The sequence below is a fragment of the Heloderma suspectum genome, chromosome 8 (assembly GCF_057233095.1).
Source record: "Heloderma suspectum isolate Gila_16-S chromosome 8, 16-S_ref, whole genome shotgun sequence".
Lineage (NCBI taxonomy): Eukaryota > Metazoa > Chordata > Lepidosauria > Squamata > Helodermatidae > Heloderma > Heloderma suspectum.
Window position 1 is genome coordinate 24,642,128 of NC_139465.1, and position 24,905 is coordinate 24,667,032.

Sequence of the window (24,905 nt, forward strand, 5' to 3'; positions counted from 1 at the left end):
TAATACCAGGCAGCAATGCGGAGATTGAAAATACAACAACAGATTTAAAACAACAGAGCCAAAAGACTAAAATGCCTGGGAAAATGACAAGGTGCTTGAAAATGACCTAGTGCTGGAAAGGGCCCATTGGGAGAAACGATTAAGTTTTCGTCATTGACAGGCAGCCAAGCCAGGTGGTGGTAGTGAGCTACAGCCAAATTTGGAACTCTTCACGTTAAAGATAAGGCTGATAGTTTCCCAGGCAAACAGCAGAAGCAAGAGGCTGGGCTAAGAGCATACAATTGACGAGGTATAACGCAGAAGACCTACCAGGCCTGGATGAGAAATCCAGGCACAGACGTAAGCTGGGTTCTCATGCGCCTTTGGGGCATGGAAGGGAACAACTGTGATGTGCCCCTAGCTTCTCGATATACAATAGTCTTCCACATTTCATATGGAATATTGTCTTGTCTGTCAACCAGAGGGTCGATAGCATCGCAGACAAGGCTAGAGAGGACCAAAACATAATCCAGATGGGAGCACCTTCTATCAGTTTAGGCTGATATGCCAACTACGCCGTTATCTGGACAGAGATAGTTTAGCTACAGTTACCCATGCTCTGATAACCTCTTGCCTGGATTACTGCAATGTGTTACAGTCAGGGCCAGAAATATTGGAAAAGGATAACTGTTTTGGCAGTTGGCCTCTGTACACCACCACATTGAAGTTGAAAGGAAACACACCCAAATGGGAGCAAAGTCAGGACTTTCAGCTGTAATTCAAGGAGTGTGACAAAAGTGGGGCACTAACCATTCAGGAAGTACAGCCAGTGGCATACACACACACCCATCGTTGGTGGCTCAGAAGTAATGGAACGAATGGCTGACAAGCGGCTGCATGGCCAGGTGTGGCCAGTTTCCTAGGTACCCCATGACCAATCAAGCAGAGAAAAGGCCTGGAGGTAGTTCTGAGTGTTACATTTGCATTTGGTAGCTGTTCACTGGAACTCCCAACATTAGATCCAAAGAGGTGTCCATGCGAGTGAAGGAGGCCATTGTTAGGCTGCGGAAACAAAATAAACCCATCAGAGAGATAGCAAAAACATTGGGATTGGCCAACACAACAGTCTGGAACATTCTGAAAAAGAAGGAATTAACTGGCAAGCTCAGCAACAGCAAAAGGCCTGGAAGACCATGGAAGACAACTAAAGGGGATGACCGCAGAATTCTGCTCAGGGTGAAGAGGAACCCTTTCACAACATCTGGCCAGGTCAAGAACGCTCTTGGGGAGATAGGCGTGTCATTGTCAACATCTACAGTCAAAAGACAGCTTTATGAATGTAAATACAGAGGCTTCACAACAAGGTGCAAACCACTGGTAACGCTCAAGAACAGACAGGCCAGATTAGCCTTTGCCAGCAAACACCTAAAAAAGCCTGCCCAGTTCTGGAATAAGATTCTTTGGACTGATGAAGCCAAGATTAACTTGTACCAGAATGAAGGGAAGAAAAATGTATGGAGAAGGAAAGGAACAGCTCATGACCCAAAGCAGACCACGTCATCTGTCAAACATGGTGGAGGCAGTGTTATGGCATGGGCATGTATGGCTGCCAATGGAACCAGGTCACTGGTGTTTATTGATGACCTGACTGCTGATAACAGCAGCAGGATGAATTCTGAAGTGTATAGGGCTATACTTTCTACTCAGATTCAGCCGAATGCTGCCAAACTGATAGGACGTCGCTTCATATTGCAGATGGATAATGACCCAAAACATACAGCAAAAGCTACCCAAGAGTTTCTGAAGGCAAAGAAGTGGGATGTTCTTCAGTGGCCAAGTCAGTCACCTGATCTGATCTCAACCCAATAGAGCATGCTTTTCACTTACTGAAGACAAGACTGAAGGCAGAAAGACCCACAAACAAGCAGCAGCTGAAGGCAGCTGCAGTAAAGGCCTGGCAAAGCATCTTGAGGGAGGAAACTCGGCATTTGGTCATGTCCATGGGTTCCAGACTTCAGGCAGTCATTGACTGCAAAGTATTTTCATCCAGATATTAAAGGCGATCCTTAAGTTTGAAATGATGTTGGTTTGTTCCATTACTTATGAGCCACCAACGATAGGTGTGTGTGTATGCCACTGGCTGTACTTCCTGAATGGTTAGTGCCCCACTTTTGTCATATCCCTTGCATTACAGCTGACAGTCCTGACTTCGCTCCCATCTGTGTGTGTTTCCTTTCAACTTCAATGTGGTGGTGTACAGAGGCCAACTGCCAAAACAGTTATCCTTGTTCCAATATTTCTGGCCCTGACTGTATATGTGGAGCTGCCTTTGAAAATGGCCTGGAAACTAGGGGTGGACGAAAGTCCCTTACCTGTCGTCGAAGGACGTTCGCGGTGGGGGGGAGGCGCTTCGCTGCTCCCCCCGCGAAGTTCAGGCCGGGGGGGGAGGCTTCCCGCCTCGCCCCGGCCGAAATTCAGGCCGGGGGGGAGGCTTCCTGCCTCGCCCAGCCGCGAACGCAAAAGTTTAAAAAAAAAAACAAAAACGCCCCCTGATAGGCTACGTGACGATTCACGTAGCCTATCACGGCTAGATCTGCAAAGTCAGCCGTGATAGGCTACGTCAATCGTCACGTAGCCTATCACGGGTGACTTTAAAAAAAAAAAAAAGCGCGTACACTAATGGCGGCCCCCATAGGGAGCCGCCATTCGCGTTCCTTATTTAGTCGCTGTAGTCTACGTAAATGTTTATGTAGACTACGGCGAAAATAAGGGCAACGCAAATGGAAACGTCAGCTGGTCCAAAACAGGGCAGCGAGATTCTTAGCAGGGGTTGGCAAACAGGATCATATTATGCCAGTACTTTTCCATCAGGACTGGCTGCCAGTCCGTTTCTGGGTCTAATTCAAAGTGCTGGTGTTAACATTCAAAGCCCTAAATGGCTTGGGACCAGGTTATCTGAAGGATTGCCTCCTCCCAGATGTACCTGCCCGAACCCTAAGATCATCTTCAGGGGTTCTTCTCCAGGACCCCCTGCCAAAGGAAGTGAGGTGGGTGGCTACCAGGAAGAGGGCCTTTTCTGCTGTGGCACCCCGGTTCTGGAATGAGTTCCCTCAAGAGGTTCTCCTGACACCTATGTCATACTCCTTTTGGTGCCCGGTAAAGACCTTTTTATTTTCCCAGCATTTTAGCACTCTAGTTTTTTAGCTCTGTTGTTTTAAATCTGTATTTTAAATCTCTGCATTGCTACTAGGTTTTATTGTGGTTGCACTTTTATATTGTAGCTTTAAACTTGCATATTTTATATTGTTTTATGTTGTACTTTGTGGTTTACATTTTTGTGAACTGTCCAGAGAGCTTCAGTTATTGGGCAGTATAGAAATGAAATGAAATAAATAAAGGGTAGAAATAATAGGAATTCAGTGTTGCAACCCTCCCTCTTCCCCAAGCCCTTGGTAGCCTTCGGGGGGTGGGACTCAGGGAGCCTTCAAGGAGTGGGACCCACAGAGGTTGCTCAGGCCTCCTTGGGCCAGATGAGGAATCTTCATGGGCTGGACGTACCCCATCCATCCCTGGTATAAACAGAGCGGGCTCATTTGACTGGATGCTCTTCCACAGGAAATGAATTATCCCTGCACATAGAAAGCTTAGATGCTACAGAGGAGGGCTCTTTTCTAGCTTTCTCCTAGCCATGCTAGTTTTTAATGTGTGGAAATGATTTCTCCCTGAGAAATTCAACTATGTGAGTCCCACTCATAGTCTGAAGTGCCTGATGGAAGCCTGTCACGCGGTGGAGCCGTCTTGCCCCTTAGCTTGCCCTGTTGAAGTAACTGGATTTTGTTCAGTGAGTGGACAAAAATAGATCAGTGGGGCTCGGCGACTGTGGATTTAGAGAGTTTTTTGCTGTGCCTGCCTGAGCCTCTTGTGCATTTTACATTAAATTATGCTGGACTGGTGCCCCTGAGGAGAGAAATGAAATTGTGCAAGAAAGGCGTCCACAGTTCAGTAGTGCTTTGCATGTTTGAGGTTCCATCCTGGAACCTTCAGTTAAGATACCTGGGGGTCACAATCTGAGCTGGGGAAAATCTCTTGCCTGGGCCCCTGGAGAGCTGCTCTCAATCAAAGTAGAAAGTACAGGGCCAGATGGGCTATTGAAGTAAGACAGCCAGCACCATATATCTCGTTGATGTGGTGTGGCTGTTTATTCCGCTCTTAACTAAGTTCAGGGCTTAATCAGGGCTGGCAAACAGTAACACTGGTGTTGTTCTCATGGTTCACATCCGACCTATGAGCTTTGCTGGCTGGGGAATGCTGGGAGTTGTAGGCCATTTCTCTGTCTAAACATGCATAGGATTGCGCCCTTAGATGCCAAAGGCCTGTCTGAATAAAAATGTAGCCCTGGCAGCCCAGGGTCTGCTACATCGCTATTCACACTTAACAAGGAGTAAGCCACTGAATTCAATGGGGGACTTTGTTCTGAGTAGATATGTACAGGATTCCACTGTTAATTTGCCTCACCCTCCTTCCATCAGAATAACAGATATAAAATGTTAATATTTGCCTTTGAGACTGGGTACGCAAGCACACAACTGGCAGTTTGAAAGGTGCTGCAGCCACAGCTGTAAGTGAAAATACTTGCGGTGTATACAGTAGGGATTTATAGAGTAGGGCAAAGGTTGTTGGGTATTTCATGTTTTAAAAATAGAATAGAGCTCACTGAGTTAGATCAAAGACCATATCACGTGGAAAATAACTAAGGCAAGGCCATGTTATCTCGGCTTTTTTTTATGCCGATGTAGTAGATTCCTCAAAAGCCTATAACTGTTGTCTTTGTTTCTTTCGTACAAAAGAAGAAACTGTTAGGACAGTAGAGATAAGTTCTCTTGTCTCCACGGCAACTCACCCCAGACCTAAGAATCATCGTCCTTGCAAACATTGCAGGGCTATGAGAAGAAGCCAGGGGTGATGGTCCAGTAAAAGTTTAATTGATAATGAACAGACATGCGCGCTAGGTTTGGCCGATGTCACTTATTTAGCCACATTATGATTATAAATGTAACTGGTGAGTGTTGATCTGGGCTGCCTCTGGGTTGACAGAGCTGCCTTGAATAAACTCAAGTTGAATCTTACCTGCATGTCCAGAGCTTAATTGGAGGGCAGCTGGGCACGGACCTCCAAGTCTAGTTTGGACTTGTACCACAATCAGAAAGAACAAGGTGAAATACATTTAAAATTCCACGTAAAGGTAAATATAGGACCACGCCATATTAAAGAACAATATAAAATATGTTTGGAAACTTCACATGAAGTTATACATAGGACAGAATTTAGCATTTGGGCTTTACTGAAACAAGACTAAAATTAAAAGTATTTTAAAAGCAATAAAATTTCAAAATCGAGGAGGTACATACTAATGTGGGTTTTATATCCTCAAAGCTTAGAATCTCCACCACAGTTAACTGAGATGGTTTCCAAATATTTTTTCCTAAGGCCAGAAGACTTTCTGCTAAGGAAGCTATTCTCTGAGTTACTTATTGATTACTTCCTTGTAGTAGAAATCTTATTTTTTCTCTTTCACATGCCAGTCCTTCATTTTCTTTAACAAAGGCTCCAGACAGTATTATCGAAGTATTAAGAGTTTTAGGGTGCAATCCTATGCAGGTTTAGACAGAAAAAAGTCCTACAACTTCCGGTATTCCCCAGCCAGCATGGGTAATACTGGCAGTTGTAGGACTTCTTTTCTGTCTAAATATGCATAGGATTGCACCCTAAATAATTAAAAAAAAAGGTATACAAACACCTCTGCTGGGAGCAGTGCTGCAGCTATGACTGGACTTTGGTGCCAAAGTCCAGGGCCTGCAGCAGAGTCCCTGCCCACCCAAGGAGTGGGTGCTGAGGGAATCAGAGCAGCTGAAGCAAACTCCCATTTTATTTCTCTAGTCATGGTGCTATGAGTTTAAAATGCAAATCTGCACATGTTCAGAGTATTTTTATTTTTTGTTAATCAGGGCTGGCAAACAGTATTGCTGCTGTGGTTCTCATGGTTCACATCTGACCTGTCAGGAATGTAGAAGCAGTTGTAAAGCATGAGATGGCGGTTGCGGGGTGGAGAAGATACACGGTAGTTGCACACTTTACAAATGAAGTGATACGCAGGACTCTCTAAAGCCCCCACCCCCTTAAGAGTGTTCTGTCCAGGGTCCAAAAGCACGTGGTGAGAGTTCAAACAAGATTCGCTGAAAGCCATTTTCCTTCCCGGTGGAGACTGGTGGCTTCTATTTCGGTGGGGCTGTGAATCTGTCTGGATTTCAGTCAGAATTTTATTTTATTTTTTTTACTTTTTATTGTTATTTTTTTTAAAAAAGAAAAACACAGCACAACAACAACAGAAATGCAACAGCAATACACACACACTAAAATATCTCTTAAGACTGTAAGGTATCTACCTTTGGCTCCCCTTACACAACAAATGCTTATTATTATTATTATTATTATTATCATCTAGTTCTTGTCTGAGTTGTATATCATACATTGAGTTCACAGACATTATCTCCTTTCTCCTAATTTCAACAACAGAAAAAAGAGAATCAACCATCTCAAAGTTCAAAATCCACATACATAGATATAATTTTTCTCTATTTCTTGTACAAATTCTATAAAAGGTTTCAAATCTAACATAAATTTAGTTGTTGACCCTTCTTTAATTATAATAGTAAGTTTTGCCGTCTCTGCCAGCTCCACCATTTTCATGATCCACCTGCTCACAGTCGGTATTGTTTCATTCTTTCACTTTTGTGCGTACAATAGCCTTGCAGCCGTTGTCATGTTGAGAAAGAGGGTTCCCCCCTTCTCTTTTACGTGTTTATCTGTTAGTCCCAATAGAAACGTTTCTGGCTTTAGTTCTATTGTTGTTGTTCTTGTTCAGTCGTTCAGTCGTGTCCGACTCTTTGTGACCCCATGGACCATAGCACGCCAGGCCTTCCTGTCCTGTGCTTTCTCCCAGAGTGTGCTCAAGTCCATATTCATTGCATCAATGATGCTATCTAGACATCTCATCCTCTGCTGTCCCTTTCTCCTTTTGCCTTCAATCTTTCCCAGCATCAGGGTCTTTTCCAGGGAGTTTTCTCTTCGCATTAGGTGGCCAAAATATTTCAGCTTCAGCTTCAGTATCTGTCCTTCCAATGACCACTCAGGGTTGATTTCCTTTAGGATGGACTGATTTGACCTCCTTGCAGTCCAGGGGACTCGTAAGAGTCTTCTCCAGCACCACAGTTCGAAAGCATCAATTCTTCGGCGCTCAGCCTTCCTTATAGTCCAGCTCTCACAGCCATACGTTGCTACTGGGAAAACCATAGCTTGGATTATACGAACCTTTGTTGGCAAGGTGATGTCTCTGCTTCTTACTATGCTGTCTAGGTTTGCCATAGCTTTCCTCCCAAGGAGCAAGCGTCTTTTAATTTCATGGCTACAGTCACAGTCTGAGGTGATCTTGGAGCCCAAGAAAATAAAATCTGTCACTGCTTCCATTTCTTCCCCTTCTATTTGCCAGGAAGTGATGGGGCCAGATGCCATGATCTTCGTTTTTTTAATGTTGAGTTTCAAACCAGCTTTTGCACTCTCCACTTTCACCCTCAACAAGAGGCTCTTGAGATCCTCTTCGCTTTCTGCCATTAGGGTGGTATCATCTGCATATCTGCGGTTGTTGATAATTCTCCCTGCAGTCTTAATTCTGACCTGTGATTCATCCAACCCGGCGTTTCTCATGATGTATTCTGCATATAAATTAAATAAGCAGAGCAACAATATACAGCCTTGTCATACTCCTTTCCCAATTTTGAACCAATCGGTTGTTCCATGTCCAGTTCTTACTGTTGCTTCTTGACCCTCATACAGGTTTCTCAGGAGACAGGTAAGGTGGTCTGGTACTCCCATCTCTTTAAGAATTTGCCAGAGTTTGTTGTGATCCGCACAATCAAAGGCTTTAGCATAGTTAATGAAGCAGAAATAGACGTTTTTCTGGAATTCTCTTGCTTTCTTCATGATCCAGCGAATGTTGGCAATTTGATCTCTAGTTCCTCTGCCTCTTCGAAACCCAGCTTGTACTTCCGGTAGTTCTTGGTTCACATGCTGCTGAAGCCTAGCTTGTAGGATTTTGAGCATCACCTTGCTGGCATGTGAAATGAGCGCAACTGTGCAGTAGTTTGAACACTCTTTGGCATTGCCGTTCTTTGGAATTGGAATGTAAACTGACCTTTTCCAGTCTTGTGGCCATTGTTGAGTGTTCCAAATGTGTTGGCATATTGAGTGCAGCACTTTAACAGCATCATCTTTTAGGATCTTAAATAGCTCAGCTGGAATACTGTCATCTCCACTAGCTTTGTTGTTAGTAATGCTTCCTAAGGCCCACTTGACTTCACTCTCTAGGATGTCCGGCCCAAGTTCAGTGACCACACTATCATGACTATCAGGGACATTAAGATCTTTCCTGTATAGTTCTTCTGTGTATTCTTTCCACCTCTTCTTAATCTCATCTGCTTCTGTTAGGTCCCTGCCTTCTTTGTCCTTTATCATGCCCGTCTTTGCACAGAAGGTTCCCTTGAGATCTCCAATTTTCTTGAAGAGATCTCTAGTCTTTCCCATTCTATTGTTTTCCTCAATTTCTTTGCATTGTTCATTTAAGAAGGCCTTCTTGTCTCTCCTTGCTATTCTCTGGAAATCTGCATTCAGTTGGGTATATCATCCCCTTTCTCCCTTGCTTTTCACTTCCCTTCTTTCCTCAGCTACTTGTAAAGCCTCATCAGACAGCCACTTGGCTTCCTTGCATTTCTTTTCCTTTGGGATGGATTGAGTTGCTGCCTCCTGAACAACGTTACGGACCTCTGTCCATAATTCCTCAGGCACTCTGTCTATCAGGTCTAAGCCCTTAAATCTATTCCTCACCTCCACTGTATATTCATAAGCGATATGATTTAGGTCATACCTGAATGGTTTAGTGGTTTTCCCTACGTTCTTCAATTTAAGCTGAAATTTTGCAACAAGAAGCTCATGATCTGAGCCACAGTCAGCTACAGATCTTGTTTTTATTGACTGTATAGAGCTTCTCCATCTTTGGCTGCAAAGTACATAATCAATCTGATTTCGATATTGATCATCTGGTGATGTCCATGTGTAGAGTCACCTCTTGTGCTGTTGGAAAAGAGTGTTTGCTATGATCAGCGTGTTCTCTTGGCAAAACTATTAGCCTTTGTCCTTCTTCATTTTGTACACCAATGCCATGCTTGCCTGTTATCCCGGTGATTTCTTGACTTCCTACTTTAGCATTCCAATCCCCTATGATGAAGAGGACATCTTTTTTTGGTGTTAGTTCTAGAAGGTGTTGTAGGTCTTCATAGAACCGATCAACCTCAGCTTCTTCGGCCTCAGTGGTTGGGGCATAGAGTTGAATTACTGTGATGTTGAATGGTTTGCCTTGGATTCATACGGAGATCATTCTATTGTTTTTGAGATTGTACCCCGGTACTGCTTTTCCCACCTTTTTGTTGACTATGAGTGCTACTCCATTTCTTCTAAGGGATTATTCCCCACAGTAGTAGATATGATGGTCACCTGAATTAAATTTGCCCATGCTTGTCCATTTTAGTTCGCTGATTCCCAAGATGTCGATGTTCAATCTTGCCATCTCATGTTTGACCACCTCCAGCTTACCTTGATTCAATGATCTGACATTCCAGGTTCCTAAACAATATTGTTCTTTACAGCATTGGACTTTCTTTTCACCACCAGACACATCCACAGCTGAGTGTCCTTTCGGCTTTGGCCCAGCAGCTTCACTCTTTCTGGCACTACTTGGAAATACCCTCTGCTCTTCCCCAGTAGTATATTGGACACCTTCCGACCTGAGGGGCTCATCTTCCGGCGTCATCTCTTTTAGCCTTGTGATACGTTCCATGGGGTTTTCTTGGCCAGAATACTGGAGTGGGTTGCCATTTCCTTCTCCAGTGGACCACATTTTGTCAGAACTCTCCGCCATGGCCCGTCCGTCTTGGGTGGCCCTGCACGGCATAGCTTATGGCTTCACTGAGTTGCGCAAGCCCCTTCGCCACAACAAGGCAGTCTTTCATATTCTTTGAGCTAAAGGCTGTATTCGTTTCCAAAATGTTGTAGCTTGATTTCAGTCAGAATTTTAAAGGAGCTACCCAAGGCGCTGAACCCATTTCGGAGATTGGATTACCTTGGATAGCTCCATTAGCCTTCTGGCTGAAACCCAAAGCGGATGCAGTGGATGCCCCAGTGAAATCGGAGCCACCAGCCTCCGCTGTTCCTTCCTTTTCCAGCGGCAGCGCGGAAAGGCGCAGCGCTCGCCCGCGGCCGCAAGGGGGCGATATGCAGTGGGGAACTGGAGGAGGGCGGCGGCGGCTGGACGGTCAAGCCTATTAATAAGGGACCCGGACGGTCCCTCCTGGGTCAGCTGAGCCGCGAGCGCGACGACTCATGGCGGGGCTGGTCGCGCGCAGCGTCCTGGTGACCGGAGCCAACCGCGGGATCGGCCTGGAACTGGTTCGGCAGCTCCTGGGCAAGCCCGACCCGCCGCAGTGGATCTTCGCCTGCAGCCGGGAGCCGGACGGGGAGCGCGGGCAGGTGCGAGGATCCGCCTGAACGTGTGAATGCGTGCTCCCGCGGCCGGCCGGGTGGGAGGCGAGGTTAGGCGAGAGTGCTCAGAACCGCACCATGCAGCCCCATCCGCTGCATGCTTACTTGGAAGGAAGAGGTCCTACCCTGTTAAGGGGGGGGGGGACGTTTACTCCCAGGTAAATCTGCTTACTCTTGCAGCTTTACTTGGGGAGGAAGGGGGAAGCCCTGTTGAATTCACTGTGGTTTACTTCCTTGTTTAGGCTGGGGAGGTAGGAGAAAACGGTAATCTGTTCACAGCCTGGAAAGCAAGAAAAAAAAAATACCGGGTTTGCACTCAAGTGTTAGTCATGTGCGTCTGTTAGGATCCTCCCCCCTCCATACCCTTAAATATGTGCTGATACAGGTGGGAGAAACCTACCTTCTTGCCGTTTTTATATATTTAGTCTTGGTACAAAAAGACAGGGGTGAAATAACTCATCTTTGTTTATATTCATCTTGAATGTAAATGCCACGATTGACCACAGAACAGGGTTATATGATAAAGCATTAGTTGGTGCTTCCCACCCCAACATATTAATGTGAAGTCTTGTACAGGCAGTTATTAATCTGGTCAATACTGGCATGGGCATTTGGTTGGATGCAATCATGCGTTACCTAGTTTATAACAACACAAAGAATGGGCAAGATCCAGCCACGGTGGGGCACTTTTAGGAAGAAAGTATTGTCCTGGGGTGCAGTCCTTTGCATGTTTAGATAGAAAAAAGCCCTACAACTCCCAGCATGGTTGGAGCATGCTGGGAGTTGGAGGATTGTTTTCTGTCTAAACATGTATAGGTGCACACTTGCAGTCTTTCTTTACCATAGTACAGGCTTGGGCAGCCAGCATGTTCAGGGATAATGGGAGCTGGTGTGGAGTTGGGCCACTGGTTTCCCACCCCTGCTGTGGTTCATAAGAAACCATATGTGCATTTGAGACAACAAAGATAATCACAGCGTTACATGCAGATCTGTAAAGAAACAAATAGCACCCTTCCACTAGTGTTCACCAGCAATTGGTATACAGCCACATACTGCCTCTGCTACTCAAGCTAATCTACAGCTCTCATGACTAGAAGTCACTGATAGATAGCGTTATCCTCCAGGAGTGTCTCTCATTCCCTTTTAATGCTGTTGAAGTTGGGGTCCATCACTACATCTTGTAGTAGCAAATTCCACAGTTTAACTATGTGCTCTGTGAAGAATTTCCTTGTCTCTGTCCTGAGTTCCCACTGCTTAGCGTAGTTGAATGACCCCCAGCTTCCAGTATTCTGACAGAGGGAGGAAAAACTCACCCCTGTCCACTTCCTGCACATGGTGACCGGGTGTCTGAAAAGGGTAGGCATGCATTCTCTGATGGCTTAAACTGGGCAGCAGTTTCCCACTCGATGGATGGCAGACAAGTGTGCAGGCAAGACTTTGATGGAACAAATGACAGTCATGCAGCATGATCTTATGCAGAAGTGTCCTGCCCCCATCAAGCAGAGCAAAGCAACTGACCTGAGGTGTCACGAAAGGGCAGCGACTTGTTAGTTATTTCATTTGCTGTTATATTTTTACTCCCAGAATAAAAATTAAGTGGTGGGATTTGTCAGATTTTTCCATTGCCACGTAAAATCGTATAATAGCCTCCTTTTGGGGTGAAAGGGTTCCTAAGGGTTGAATAGAAGGAAGGTACGAAACAAAGCATGCAAAGTTACCAGAAGGAAAAGGCTGATGAACTGAAAAAAAGGTGTGTGGACATGCAAAACAGACCAGAGAATGTGAACAACAAGCTGCAGTTAATCAGTGGAGTTTGGAAGAGGAAAACAATGGACAAAGACACTTCCACAATAAGCCTGGAGCCTGAGGCAAAGGTCATATGATTGGCTGCAGGTAAAGTGGCAATCAAGACCTCTGAAGGAAAGGTGATGGCCTTTAACATGGAAAATGGGGATTTCCAAAAAAATAAGATGAGCCCAGTTAACACATAGGCCCTGTTTGGATGTAACATTGGCTTCTGGCAGCAAATCATGACTTAATTAACCCAGGAATTGCAAGGATGCATCTGGTGCCAGACCCACTTCCTGTTTTTATTAACAGTCTTCAAATTCCACATTAGAGGGTTGTTTCCATGATGTCCAAACAGGGGCACTTGGGGTTGTTTGTGGGTTAAACAACCCCAAGTAAACCCAAGAACAAGCCATGGTTTACTTGGAGTTCTTTAACCCACGAACAAACCCAAGTGCCCAGCTTCATTCCCAGCTGTAAAGATAAAATGGGAAGGAGGAAAGCCATGTTCACTACCTTTGGCAGAAGGGCAAGAACAAAAATGTAATAAATAAAATAGGGTTACACTGTAAGCATCTTACAAATGGGAGCAATTTGTTTTCCCCTTGAGACCATAAGGGTTTTTATAATACATGGAGTGGTTTGTTCAGATCTTGAATAGTCCTGCAGTTGCTTACGTGGGAGTAACCCCCACTGAAATCAATGGGACATATTTTTGAGTAGGTGTGCATAGGATTGCACTGTGAATGTGTTCTTTTCAAAGACAGCAAAGCGAGACCACATGCGCGCGCACACACACCGGTTATGGAAGGACTGGCCCCTGGACTTACTTTATCTTATGCTCACCTGTCTGTTGAATATGGAGTCTTCAAAAGGCCCCCCAAAGACATTGCTCTGTTTTTTCCATACTTAATACCAAGGTGTATTACACTTGGGCATAAGAAAATAAGCCCATATTGTCTTCCTAAAATAAAAAAATAAGGTATTTCCTTCTGTCCATTTGACACAGGAAAGAACTTATTATCTCCCAATTCAGTAATCACGTCATTTATATAAGGGGAGCCAGTTATATGTATTATTTATTAATTTTTTATACTGCCCAAAAGCTTAACCTTTCTGGGCGGATATATCCTTGTATTATTATTATTGATTTCTATAGTCGGAGCCCTCTGGGCGGTTTACAAAGATTAATAATTGTGTGGGTGCTGTTTTCACTTGCAGAAAGCTGTGTGTCTATAATCTTTCTAAATTTGCATTAAATAATTTCCCCCATATTTCCTCCCTATCTTATGAGTTGAGCAGTGCTTTTAAAATCAACAAAAATGCATACTAATAGCCCCTTTTTAATTCTAGAATATATATCAATCACATGTGATAAAATGAATACGTGGTCCATAGTTAAATCAGATTCAAACTCTGCTTTAAGCCCTCCTGTTCCTCAGAGAAAATGTTGTTTGAGTTATTCCAGTTTTCTAATTTTCCTAACAAATATTTAACATGCAGTTTTTATTAACAGTGTCTTGTTGAACTGATGGGTTTGTCATTTTTGGGCTGGTTTCAATTTCCCCTTGGAACCACCGTACTAATATTTCTGCCAGATGGATCGTTGCCTGAAGAATAAGCATAATCAATTTGGCAATTAGTTAATTTTTAAGCAATGCAGGTGGGATTGCCTCTTCACCCAGGCCCTGGTTCTAAAGGATCAACAGTGATAGATAAAGCCTAAACACTATTAAGTCCCATTGATTCTGTTGGGAAAGTTAAGCACATGTTTAAATCTCTCCCACTGAAATAAATGGCACTTTAAATCTTAACAACTATGGCTGGATCATGCTCAATATGATTTTTTAAAGTTACCTGATGAAGGGTTCTGTGAAACTTGAAAGCTTGCTTACATCAGCATCGTCCTAGATATATAATTTTGCTTAATTTGCTTATACTTCTGCTCTTCATTTTTGTCTCTCTCTTCAGGAATTGAGGAAATTGATTTCCAGCCACCCAAACCTTGTGATGGTGAAGTTGGGTATGACCTTTCTCGACTTCTCATGCTTCATATTGTGAACCAATGGATCCCCATTTTCACTCCTTCCCTTTGCTTTGCAGTAAATCCTTCTGCACCATTCCGTCTATTTCCTGAAAACCAAATGAGATAGACTAGTGATTTCTGGCAACTAAAGAATTGTGCCCTATTTCTTCAGCCTTTTGTATCTATATAAGAATATGTCAGTGTAACACTTATTACTGGAGATCTGCCAAACCCCTTTTGCTCATTTTGTTAAAGTGAAGCTTGAGCAACGTAGATGTGCAGAAAATTTTGAAACTTCAGAAAAGTGCAGTGCTTGAGCTTCAATAGCAAAATGGTATGTTTATTTGTTCTACACCAAACTGTCTCCTATTGCTCTATAGTTTGGTGCTGGTTTACTTGCTCTTATTGGAAAGAGGAAGGCTAATTGTGTGGGCGAATGTGAGGGATGGTGTGCTGGAAGACCTCGTTTGCTTTGGTGGGGGGAGGCTTGCCTTAATGTAGTGGGAAGAGGTCATATTATTGGGGCGCTCATTGAAGGGTAGCTGACGCAGGACGTAACTGGAAAGTTGAGAGAGGAAGAGGGAGGGAAAGAAGGAAATGCCCCCTGAAAGTTGTTCCCCCTCCCAAGGGAAACGGCCAAACATTTTCATCCAATCATTCTCAAACTACTAGTGCCCATGGCAACATGGGCTTTACGCTAGTCTAAGCTCAAATTTAGAGCAGTACATTTGCTACCATATAGTGAGGTTTTGGGTGGTGGTTGTTTTTTGTATGAAGCACATTCAGTAATGCAACCTACCCACATGCAGAAGCTGTAGTGGTAGAATCCAAGAACTGTTTTACCACTTAATTGACCACTTGGGTTAACTCCGCCAGGGCAACTATTTCTGAGTGGCAAGTACACCACAAAAATAACATGTAAATTGGAGTTTAGATGGTTGTCTCCCCCGTGTTGAACTATAGATTGTAATCTCCTTGGGGCAGGGAGTTGTCCTTTTTTATTCTTGTAAAGCAAAGCACCATGTACATAAGTTGGTGTTATAGAGATAAGTAGAGAGCAGATAGTATTCTTCAGGAGGCTGGATAGTAGAGGTGGTGTAAGTAAGGGCCTGTGTTAAATAGAAATGGGGTATTTTTTATGTGCCTGGATTTAAATGTAGTGGCAGCCTCCCTAAGCTGAGCGCCAGTGTAAAAACTCATTAGCCTATTCCAGGCTTGTAAACAGTTGCCTATGGTGAGCGACAATCATGCGGAGATTTGAATTCTAGTCTCCACTTGGTCATAAAACTCTCTGGGTGGCTTTGGGCCAGTTACTGACTCTCAGTTTAACCTACCTCACAGGGTTGTTGTGGGAATGGAGAGGAGGAGGAGGACTAAGTAAGCCACTTTTTCCTTGCAAGGGGAAAAAGATGGGATACAAATGTAGTAAAAAAATAAATATCTCCCCGTGGGAAGTCTTTGGTAAATTGGAAGATAATTTGTTGTAGTGTAGTGGCTGCAGAGTTGGACAAGGACAGGAAAGACCCATGTTTAAATCCCTACTTAGCCCTGTACTTAGTGGGTGATCTTAGACCAGTCACCTTCTCAACCTACTTAACGGGATCGTTGTGAGAATAAGATGGGGGAGAGGTTTGAGATCCTTGAAATAAGGGTGCGATAAAGAATATAATTAGTGAAGTTGTAGAAGAGATATAACCCATTGCAAACAACTAGCATAGATACATGTGGTTGTTGTTGTTGTTGTTGAGTTGTTAAGTCGTGTCCGACTCTCTGTGACCCCATGGACCATAGCACACCAGGCCTTCCTGTCTCCCGCTCTCTCCCGGAGTATGCACAAGTTCATAGTCATTGCATCGGTGATGCTATCTAGCCATCTCATCCTCTGCTGTCCCTTTCTCCTTTTGCCTTCAATCTTTCCCAGCATCAGGGTCTTTTCCAGGGAGTTTTCTCTTCGCATTAGGTGGCCAAAATATTTCAGCTTCAGCATCTGTCCTTCCAATGAGCAGTCAGGGTTGATTTCCTTTAGGATTGACTGATTTGACCTCTTTGCAGTCCAGGGGACTCGTAAGAGTCTTCTCCAGCACCCCAGTTTGAAAGCATCAATTCTTCGGCGCTCAGCCTTCCAGCTCTCACAGCCATACATTGCTACTGGGGAAACCATAGCTTTGATTATACGAATCTTGGTCGGCAAGGTGATGTCTCTGCTTCTTACTATGCTGTCTAGGTGTGCCATAGCTTTCCTCCCAAGGAGCAAGCGTCTTTTAATTTCATGGCTACAGTCACTGTCTGCAGTGATCTTGGAGCCCAAGAAAATAAAATCTGTCACTGCTTCCATTTCTTCCCCTTCTATATGCCAGGAAGTGATGGGGCCAGATGCCATGATCTTAGCTTTTTTAATGTTGACTTTCAAACCAGCTTTTGCACTCTCCACTTTCACCCTCAACAAGAGGCTCTATAGATCCTCTTCGCTTTCTGCCATTAGGGTGGTATCTTCTGCGTATCCGAGGTTGTTGATAATTTTCCCGGCAATCTTAATTCCGACCTGTTATTCATCCAACCTGGCGTTTCTCATGATGTACTCTGCATATAAGTTAAATAAGCAGGGCGACAATATACAGCCTTGTCGTACTCCTTTCCTAATTTTGAACCAATCGGTTGTTCCGTGTCTGGTTCTTACTGTTGCTTCTTGACCCTCGTACAGGTTTCTCAGGAGACAGGTAAGGTGGTCTGGTATTCCCATCACTTTAAGAATTTGCAACAGTTTGTTGTGATCCACACAATCAAAGGCTTTAGCCTAGTCAATGAAACAGAAATAGACATTTTTCTGGAATTCTCTTGCTTTCTCCATGATCCAATGAATGTTGACGATTTGATCTCTAGTTCCTCTGCCTCTTCGAAACCCAGCTTGTACTTGTAAACTGACCTTTTCCAGTCTTGTGGCCACTGTTGAATGTTCCAAATTTGTTGGCATATTGAGTGCAGCACTTTAACAGCATCATCTTTTAGGATTTTAAATAGCTCAGCTGGAATACTGTCATCTCCGCTAGCTTTGTTGTTAGTAATGCTTCCTAAGGCCCACTTGACTTCACTCTCTAGGATGTCCAGCCCAAGTTCAGTGACCACACTATCATGGCTATCAGGGACATTAAGATCTTTCCTGTATAGTTCTTCTGTGTATTATTTCCACTTCTTCTTAATTTCATCTGCTTCTGTTAGGTTCCTGCCTTCTTTGTCCTTTATCATGCTCGTCTTTGCACAAAACGTTCCCTTGAGATCTCCAATTTTCTTAAAGAGATCTCTAGTCTTTCCCATTCTATTGTTTTCCTCGATTTCTTTGCATTTTTCACTTAAGAAGGCCTTCTTGTCTCTCCTTGCTTTTCTCTGGAAATCTGCATTTAGTTGGGTATATCTTCCCCTTTCTCCCTTGCTTTTTGCTTCCCTTCTTTCCTCAGCTACTTGTAAAGCCTCATCAGACAGCCACTTTGCTTTCTTGCATTTCTTTTCCTTTGGGATGGATTTAGTTGCTGCCTCCTGAACAGTGTTACGGACCTCTGTCCATAGTTCCTCAGGCACTCTGTCTATCAGGTCTAATCCCTTTAATCTGTTCGTCACCTCCACTGTATATTCATAAGGGATATGATTTAGGTCATACCTGAATGGTTTAGTGGTTTTCCCTACGTTCTTCAATTTAAGCTGAAATTTTGCAACAGGAAGCTCATGATCTGAGCCACAGTCAGCTCCAGGTCTTGTTTTTACTGACTGTATAAAGCTTCTCCATCTTTGGCTGCAAAGGACATAATCAATCTGATTTCAATATTGACCATCTGGTGATGTCCATGTGTACAGTCGCCTCTTGTGCTGTTGGAAAAGCGTGTTTCCTATGATCAGCGTGTTCTCTTGGCAAAACTCTATTAGCCTTTGTCCTGCTTCATTTAGATACATGTCGGCAGACAGGTTAATAACATATTTTTGAAGGCGAGTCACTTGTGGATTCATTTGCAAGGCTGAGATACTCATTTTGGTGTAGTAAGGTACTCCAGGACTGTTTCAGCTACATCAGTTCCTGGTCCTCTGTTATAAGGGCTGAATCCTCTTATGATATGGTCACTTACTAAGGCACCCACTGAAGCTGAGTCTGTCATAGCTGAAGGCCATACAGTATCCCTGCATTTTGCAGAAGGAGCTAAAATGGTCAGAATTCCTATCCATACACACACACCCAATTCTTCTCACTTCTAACCATCTCTTCCACCTCTGCTTTTGCAGATGCTACAAACCCTGCAACCATTAAAGAAGCTGCCACGTATGTGGAGGACCGCCTGAAAGGCACAGGGCTGAATGTGTTAATAAACAATGCTGCAATTTTTACAGAGGTGACACTAGAAACTGTGGATGCTGAAGACATGATAAATGGATACAACACCAACGTGATAGGGCCATTGTTAGTGAGCCAGGTATGGCTGCGTTGCATGCAGATTCCAGAGCTTAGCACAATCAAATGATTCGCTTTGTCCGATGTATGAAGTGTGTGACGATTCACTCAGATGGTCATGAAATGTAAAACATCCCTGTTGCATTGTCTAAGACAATTCAATTAAAGCTCAGGCGTACATAAAATAAGCACAGTGACCATTCACAACATCAGTAACTGGTGATAGCCCAATCATCCTAACATTGCTGAGTTAATGAAAGCCTCTAGTGCAGGGGTCCCCAATGGGGCGTCTGTGGGCACCTCCAATAGTGCCTGCCAATGGGTCTCCAAGCTGGTATCCCTAAGATAAACAGACGTGAACAGTAGGCACCAAAGCGGCAATCCACTGATCAGGCATTTTGTGGTGGTGCCTGCCACAGTATCTCAAAAATATATTTTTAGTTGTTTTCAAAAAAATTTATATACATATATGGATTTGTATGAAATGCATACAGCTTTCCAGCAATTATCCATGGGCTGCGATAAAAGTGGACCAAATATCCAAAAAAATCCATTTGAAGGTGACATCTATATTCTACCCTTTCAGATATTGTAAGCGTTGTAATCCACTGAATTCTAGGAGATGAGTGTCATCCTTCTAATGTTGTAATATCAGGCTTTTAGCTGCAAAAGGATGCAGAGAATCCATTTACGCTGACCATTTGTTAATTTCCATGAAGCAGTTAAATAATTTAAAGGAACATGTATATCAGTGAATATGAAAGACTGTTCCATTACAAAATATTTCTGTGTAATAAGCTCCCTGCAAAAAAAGAAGCAACTACTGGACATTGCTAAACATATGTTTAAAAGAAGCATTAGTTGTACTGCACTGCCAGCAGTTCGCTGAATTAGGCAATTCCTTTTTAAAGAGACATTACAGTGTCCAATAGACACGAAGCAAACGTTTTTGCTGAATAAGATGCAGCCTAAGATCCATAGACGCAAACGGTAAGACACCAAAGCGGCAATGCACTGATCAGGCATTTTGTGGTGGTGCCTGCCGCAGTATCTCAACTTCCCAAATGTGCCCACAGGTCCAAAAAGGTGGAGGACCCCTGCTGTAGTGGAACAGGAAACCAATGGACTGGCTCCAGATGTTCCCTTCCTCTATAGGAAAGCAAGCTTTGGATGCAACCAAATGTCTCATTTTAAAGTTCCTTTGCTGAAGAATGGCAACTTTGAGGCAGCAGTGAAGCATCCCAGGAGACTGAAAAATTCTCCCACTGGTTTCTGAATGTACAACCAGGCACTCTTGCACCAAACCTCAGCAGGGAGCACTGTTGCCCTACTGGATCCACAGCCTAACGAAGACCAATCCATGAACGTCTAACATGATGGGGTTAACTGATAATGGGTATTATAAAGAGAACTGCAGCTAGCAGAACCTCTCATGAAGCTCCTGGGCTGTTGACGCTGTCGCCCCTTTCCAAATTGTGCAGTTGCAACACAGCACGCAAACTGAGCACACTGACGTCATTTGAGATACTTCTGGCAACTATGTGTTTTTCTGGAGGATTTGGATTAGAGGAGGGGAAGGGGTGCTTGGAATGGTGTTATGGGATTGTGTTTTCTATTGCACCGTCTAGACTAGAGCATCTCTTGGAACTTTGATTGCCTTGACTGCTGTTTTTTTTTTAAAAAAAAAAAACTTAGAGCACGGATGGGAGGGGAGAGAATTTCAGAGAGCACAGTCCTTCCCAATCTGACATCTTTAGCCTCTAGAGCAGGGGTGGGCAGAAAGAAGATTGGGATCTACTGGTAGATATCTGGGTGAATTGCAGCTGTTTTCCAAGGGCTTCCGATTCTCAATACTTTAATGAGAGCAAGTAAAATTGTCAGGGAGAAAAAAATCCCTGCCTTGGCTGGCCTTGTGCTAGCTAATTATCTCTCAGCCTCCATGTGCTTCATCTGTAAAAGGGGAGTATCACCTGTTTGCTTTTGACCAGGACTTTGTTCCGCTCTCCTGGCCGGTTTTAGAGAGCTGTGTTAGGATCCCTGGCCTCTGGTAACTCAGAAGATTTGTATATATGCTAGCATGTGAGGTGCAGTAGATCATAGACTCCACCTCCTGTGTTGCCATTTTATGTCTTGCTCTGGTTGGTAGACCTCAGCATTCTGATAAAAAAGCAAAATAGATCCCCCAGCCTGAAGTCTGCCCACCTCTGCTCTAGACCCAGTGTGGTATAGCAGTTACGAGTGTTGGACTCAGACCAAGGACATCCAGGTTCAAATCCTCACTCGGCTATGAAGTAAATGACCTTGGGCCATTTACTAAGCTATGTCACATGGAGGGAAGAACAGGATGAAATGCGGGGGAAACCATGTGTATTGCCTTGAACTCTAGGGAAGAATAAAAGTGCAATTGAAAGTAATACTTCACTATCGATGGTTACATAAGAAGACACACTGACTGAATTAGGACTGAGCAAATTGAAATCAAGTGGTTCAGTGACCATTCTCTGGTTGCTCACTTGACATTTTCTCTCTCTCTCTCTCTCTCTCTCTCCCCCTCCAGGCATTCCTGCCTCTGTTAAGGAGGGCAGCCCAAGGAAGCACACAGAAAGGGCTCAGCTGCAGCAAGGCAGCCATTATCAACATCTCCTCTACCTTGGGCTCTATCCAGTTAGTCCCCCAAAATTATGACAAGCCTGTCATCTCTTACCGCTGCAGCAAGGTAGGTGCCATTTCTCACCCAAGAATTCTGGTGACTGTCTTGTGACTGGCCACACTCCCTGTCCAGGGAAGTGCCCACGTGTGATGGGAGGAGACCAGTGGAGGAGCACCTTGGAGAGCTCCTTTAGAGTTCTGACTGAAACCCAGAGCAGATTCACCACCCCACTGACATCAGAGCCACCAGCCTCCACTGAAGGAGACTGTCCTGGTTTTCCTTTCCTACATTATAGAAAAACTCTAGGTCAGCTCCCAGAACCCCCTTTTTAGGGATGAATTTAATAAATACATGTTTGCAACTACCGGTCACAGTCAGGGAGCTATGATTCACTGCAGTTCCCCATCAAGTGTGCCCTGGATGGCAAAGCCAGGTTTCCCTCTGTGTAATGTGTGAACACTGCCTGTGTTCCAAGGTGGCAGCTGTTCCTTAGAAGAAACAGATGCTGTGCTCTTTTTTAAATCATGCTTACTACCCCTTCTTTCTTTCTCTCTGCCTTTCTTACAGGCTGCACTCAACATGCTGACAATGTGCCAGTCTTTGGGTTACAAAGAGGATGGGATTTTGTGCGCTGCGGTTCATCCAGGGTGGGTGAAGACAGACATGGGCACCCAACAGGTGGGTGTTAATTTTTGGAAGTGCTTCTTTAGAACACTGATGAGTAATTTAAGCAAAAAACGTTAAAGATTGTGAGAACCCCCAGGAGCTGTGGGACCCATGCTATTCTTGGGGAGGGCTGTTTTTACTTCTGAAAGGCAGCCCTCTAAACTGGGGTGGGGAACATTTTTTAAGTCACTCTCCAGATTCCCTCAGGAGCAGGGGAGTGGTTGAGGACTGGAGTCATCAGGGGTGCGGACAAAGCCAAAAGTGGGCTTCTTATCTCTGTCACACACAAACTGCACATACTCGTGATGATGATATAAACACACGCATGCAAGCACACACCCCATTCATTTTTTCATGTGTGCTTACGTGTGCACATACACTCTGTGGCAAAAGGCCACCATGAGGAGTACAAGAGAGAGAGACCAGCAGGTAAACAGGTGCAAATTCGGAGGCCCAGCCATGGAATGCAGCAACTACAGTGTCTCTCCAAAGGATGCTGTGCTGCATTCTACTGACCATTCTCCATGGTTGGCCCTCAGAGCTCACGCGTGTGCCTGCCTGCTTGTCTGTTTCTTTCTCTCTCCCTCTCTCCCCCCTCTCTCTCAGAATAAGAGAGGTATACCAGAAGGTAGGTTGTTCACTGTGGCACAGAGACCAGCAGGTGGGCAAGCATGAGGTAGCTTTGGCAGAGGAGGAGATGACCAGAGCTGTGGAGCAGGGGGCGGGTCTAGGAATAGAGATAGCGGGCCGGATGGACAGGTGGCACAGGCTAGCTCTGGCCTGGAGTCCGGCGGTTCCCCCATCCCTATGTGTGGCCAGCTTTGGTCATTTCAGCGGCCGCTCTGTTCTTCCAACAGTGGTCCAAGTGTCTGTTGCCACACAAACCGACCACCAGATGTGGTTCTTTTAATAAGAGTTGGCTCCATTGATCATGGAAGACTCATTGTCACGAATAGCTGGGGCTTTTCATACAAAACGTAGAGGGACGTAACCCTGATGCATGGGCCCTCTGTGTGTCTTACAGCTTGAAAAGATTGTTGCACAGTCTGTTATGGGCTGGGCTGCGAGCATTCAGGCTGCAGGGTCTGGGGGAAGCCAGCTGGGGGGCAGCTTGAGCTAGAGGTAAGCAGCACTAGGGCAGGCAAGGGTCAAGTTCCATAAGCAGCAACCAAAGTTTGGAAGGGACATAAATGGGTAATGTAGTCCAAGGCTGGTAAAGGCAGCAGTATGGTTGCAGGGGCAGCAGGGAGCAAATGGAGCAGGTCTTTAGCCAGGGAGGCAGTGAGGCAAGCTGCTCACACTGAAGGTTATGCTCCGAGGCTGCAGTTTTATAAGGCCTGGTGGAGCTAGATTGGTCCTTGGGGTTAGATGACCTGAGTGCTGAGTCAGAGGGTGGGATATAAATGTTGCAATGCAGAGACATGCAATGCCAGCGTGCATGAGAAGAAAAAATCCAGCCATCCACAGAGAAGGCCGCCAGCTGTGCCGCTAACTCTGTCCCTGCTTGTCTCTTACAGGCGGACCTGACTGTAGATGAGAGTGTGCGAGGGATCCTCAGTGTGCTGTCCAAGTTCAGTGATGAGCACAACGGTGCTTTGGTGAACTGGAAGGGAGAACCGATTCCTTGGTGAAGGTCCTATATGTCGGTAACAGGCTGAGAGGGGCGAGCTGGTGCTCAAAAAAGACTGAAAAGGCAGCATAGCTCCAGTGCCCAGATCACTGGGCCTGGTGCCGTTTCTCACACTGTTAATAAACCTCTCTGTGTTAGGAAATATTTGTTCTTCTTTATAAACCTGATGTCAATATCTACTGATGCACTGGGGCTGGTTTTCACTCCGATAGCTGTGTTAGGAAGCGCTGGGGCACCCCATGGACTTGCATACTGCTGCCCCATATGGTGAGTGACAGGTCAGAATGTTCCCTGTGCAGTAAATGTTCCTAAATGTTTCCACACCATTGCCCCCGTCTCTATTCATGCTGGCTGTTCATTGGCTCCCCCTGACCTGGAAGGATTATAAAGCCTTCTGGGTCAGGCTTGGACTTTGCTTGGCCAATAACAGTGTTCACTGTGTCAGCAAGTTCCTGGCTGCTGCCTTTAGCCTGGTTGTGACAAATTGTCCTATCTTGGTCCAAAATGTCTGATTCCTTCTTCCCATAGTTACTTTCACTATTAAATCTGCAAGGTTCTATTTGCCTGGCACTGTGGTGAACCTAGCTGTAGGATATGGGTATGCATGATGATTTTTTATTTTTAAGTTTGCAGCCCTCATGATTTTGGGGACAAGTCTGAAAAACCCCCACAGTGATAACGCCTGGTAAAGGCTGACATCTAGGAGGGGTTTCTTGGCGCTCATAGGGGTTCAGAAGGATGCAGTTGTGAACAGTGCTCACCTCCTTTTTCTACCTGCCAAAGCTTCCCCTGTCCCTCTACTCAAACCTACCCCATTCCCCTCTGACATTTCTCTGTTCCCAGCTGTAGCTACAGTTTGCCCTTCAATCTCAGACTTCCTAACTAACTGAAGAAAACAGGACAATTCATCTGTGGTTTAAACTTAAATTGATTAGTAATTTCCCATTTCAAGTAATTAAGAGAGCAATGCTGTGGTCCCTAAACAGTGTCTGGGGGGCCATAAGATAGTTCGGATTCCAGGATCCAAGGTTAGAGACAGCACTCCAACCTCAGAGACAGGATTCTTAGAGATGGTGCTCCAGTTTCG

General features: G+C 44.7%; 1 protein-coding gene across 1 annotated transcript; it reads left to right on the top strand.

Moving 5' to 3' along the window:
* The first annotated feature begins 10,437 nt into the window (after positions 1-10,437).
* LOC146338946 (uncharacterized) lies at positions 10,438-24,376 on the top strand. Its single transcript, XM_084813146.1, has 6 exons — positions 10,438-10,614; positions 14,386-14,437; positions 18,707-18,894; positions 21,430-21,588; positions 22,090-22,200; positions 23,706-24,376. The coding sequence occupies exons 1-6, from the start codon at positions 10,468-10,470 to the stop codon at positions 23,817-23,819; spliced, it is 771 nt and encodes a 256-aa protein (XP_084669272.1). The 5' UTR covers positions 10,438-10,467; the 3' UTR covers positions 23,820-24,376.
* The last annotated feature ends 529 nt before the right edge of the window (positions 24,377-24,905 follow it).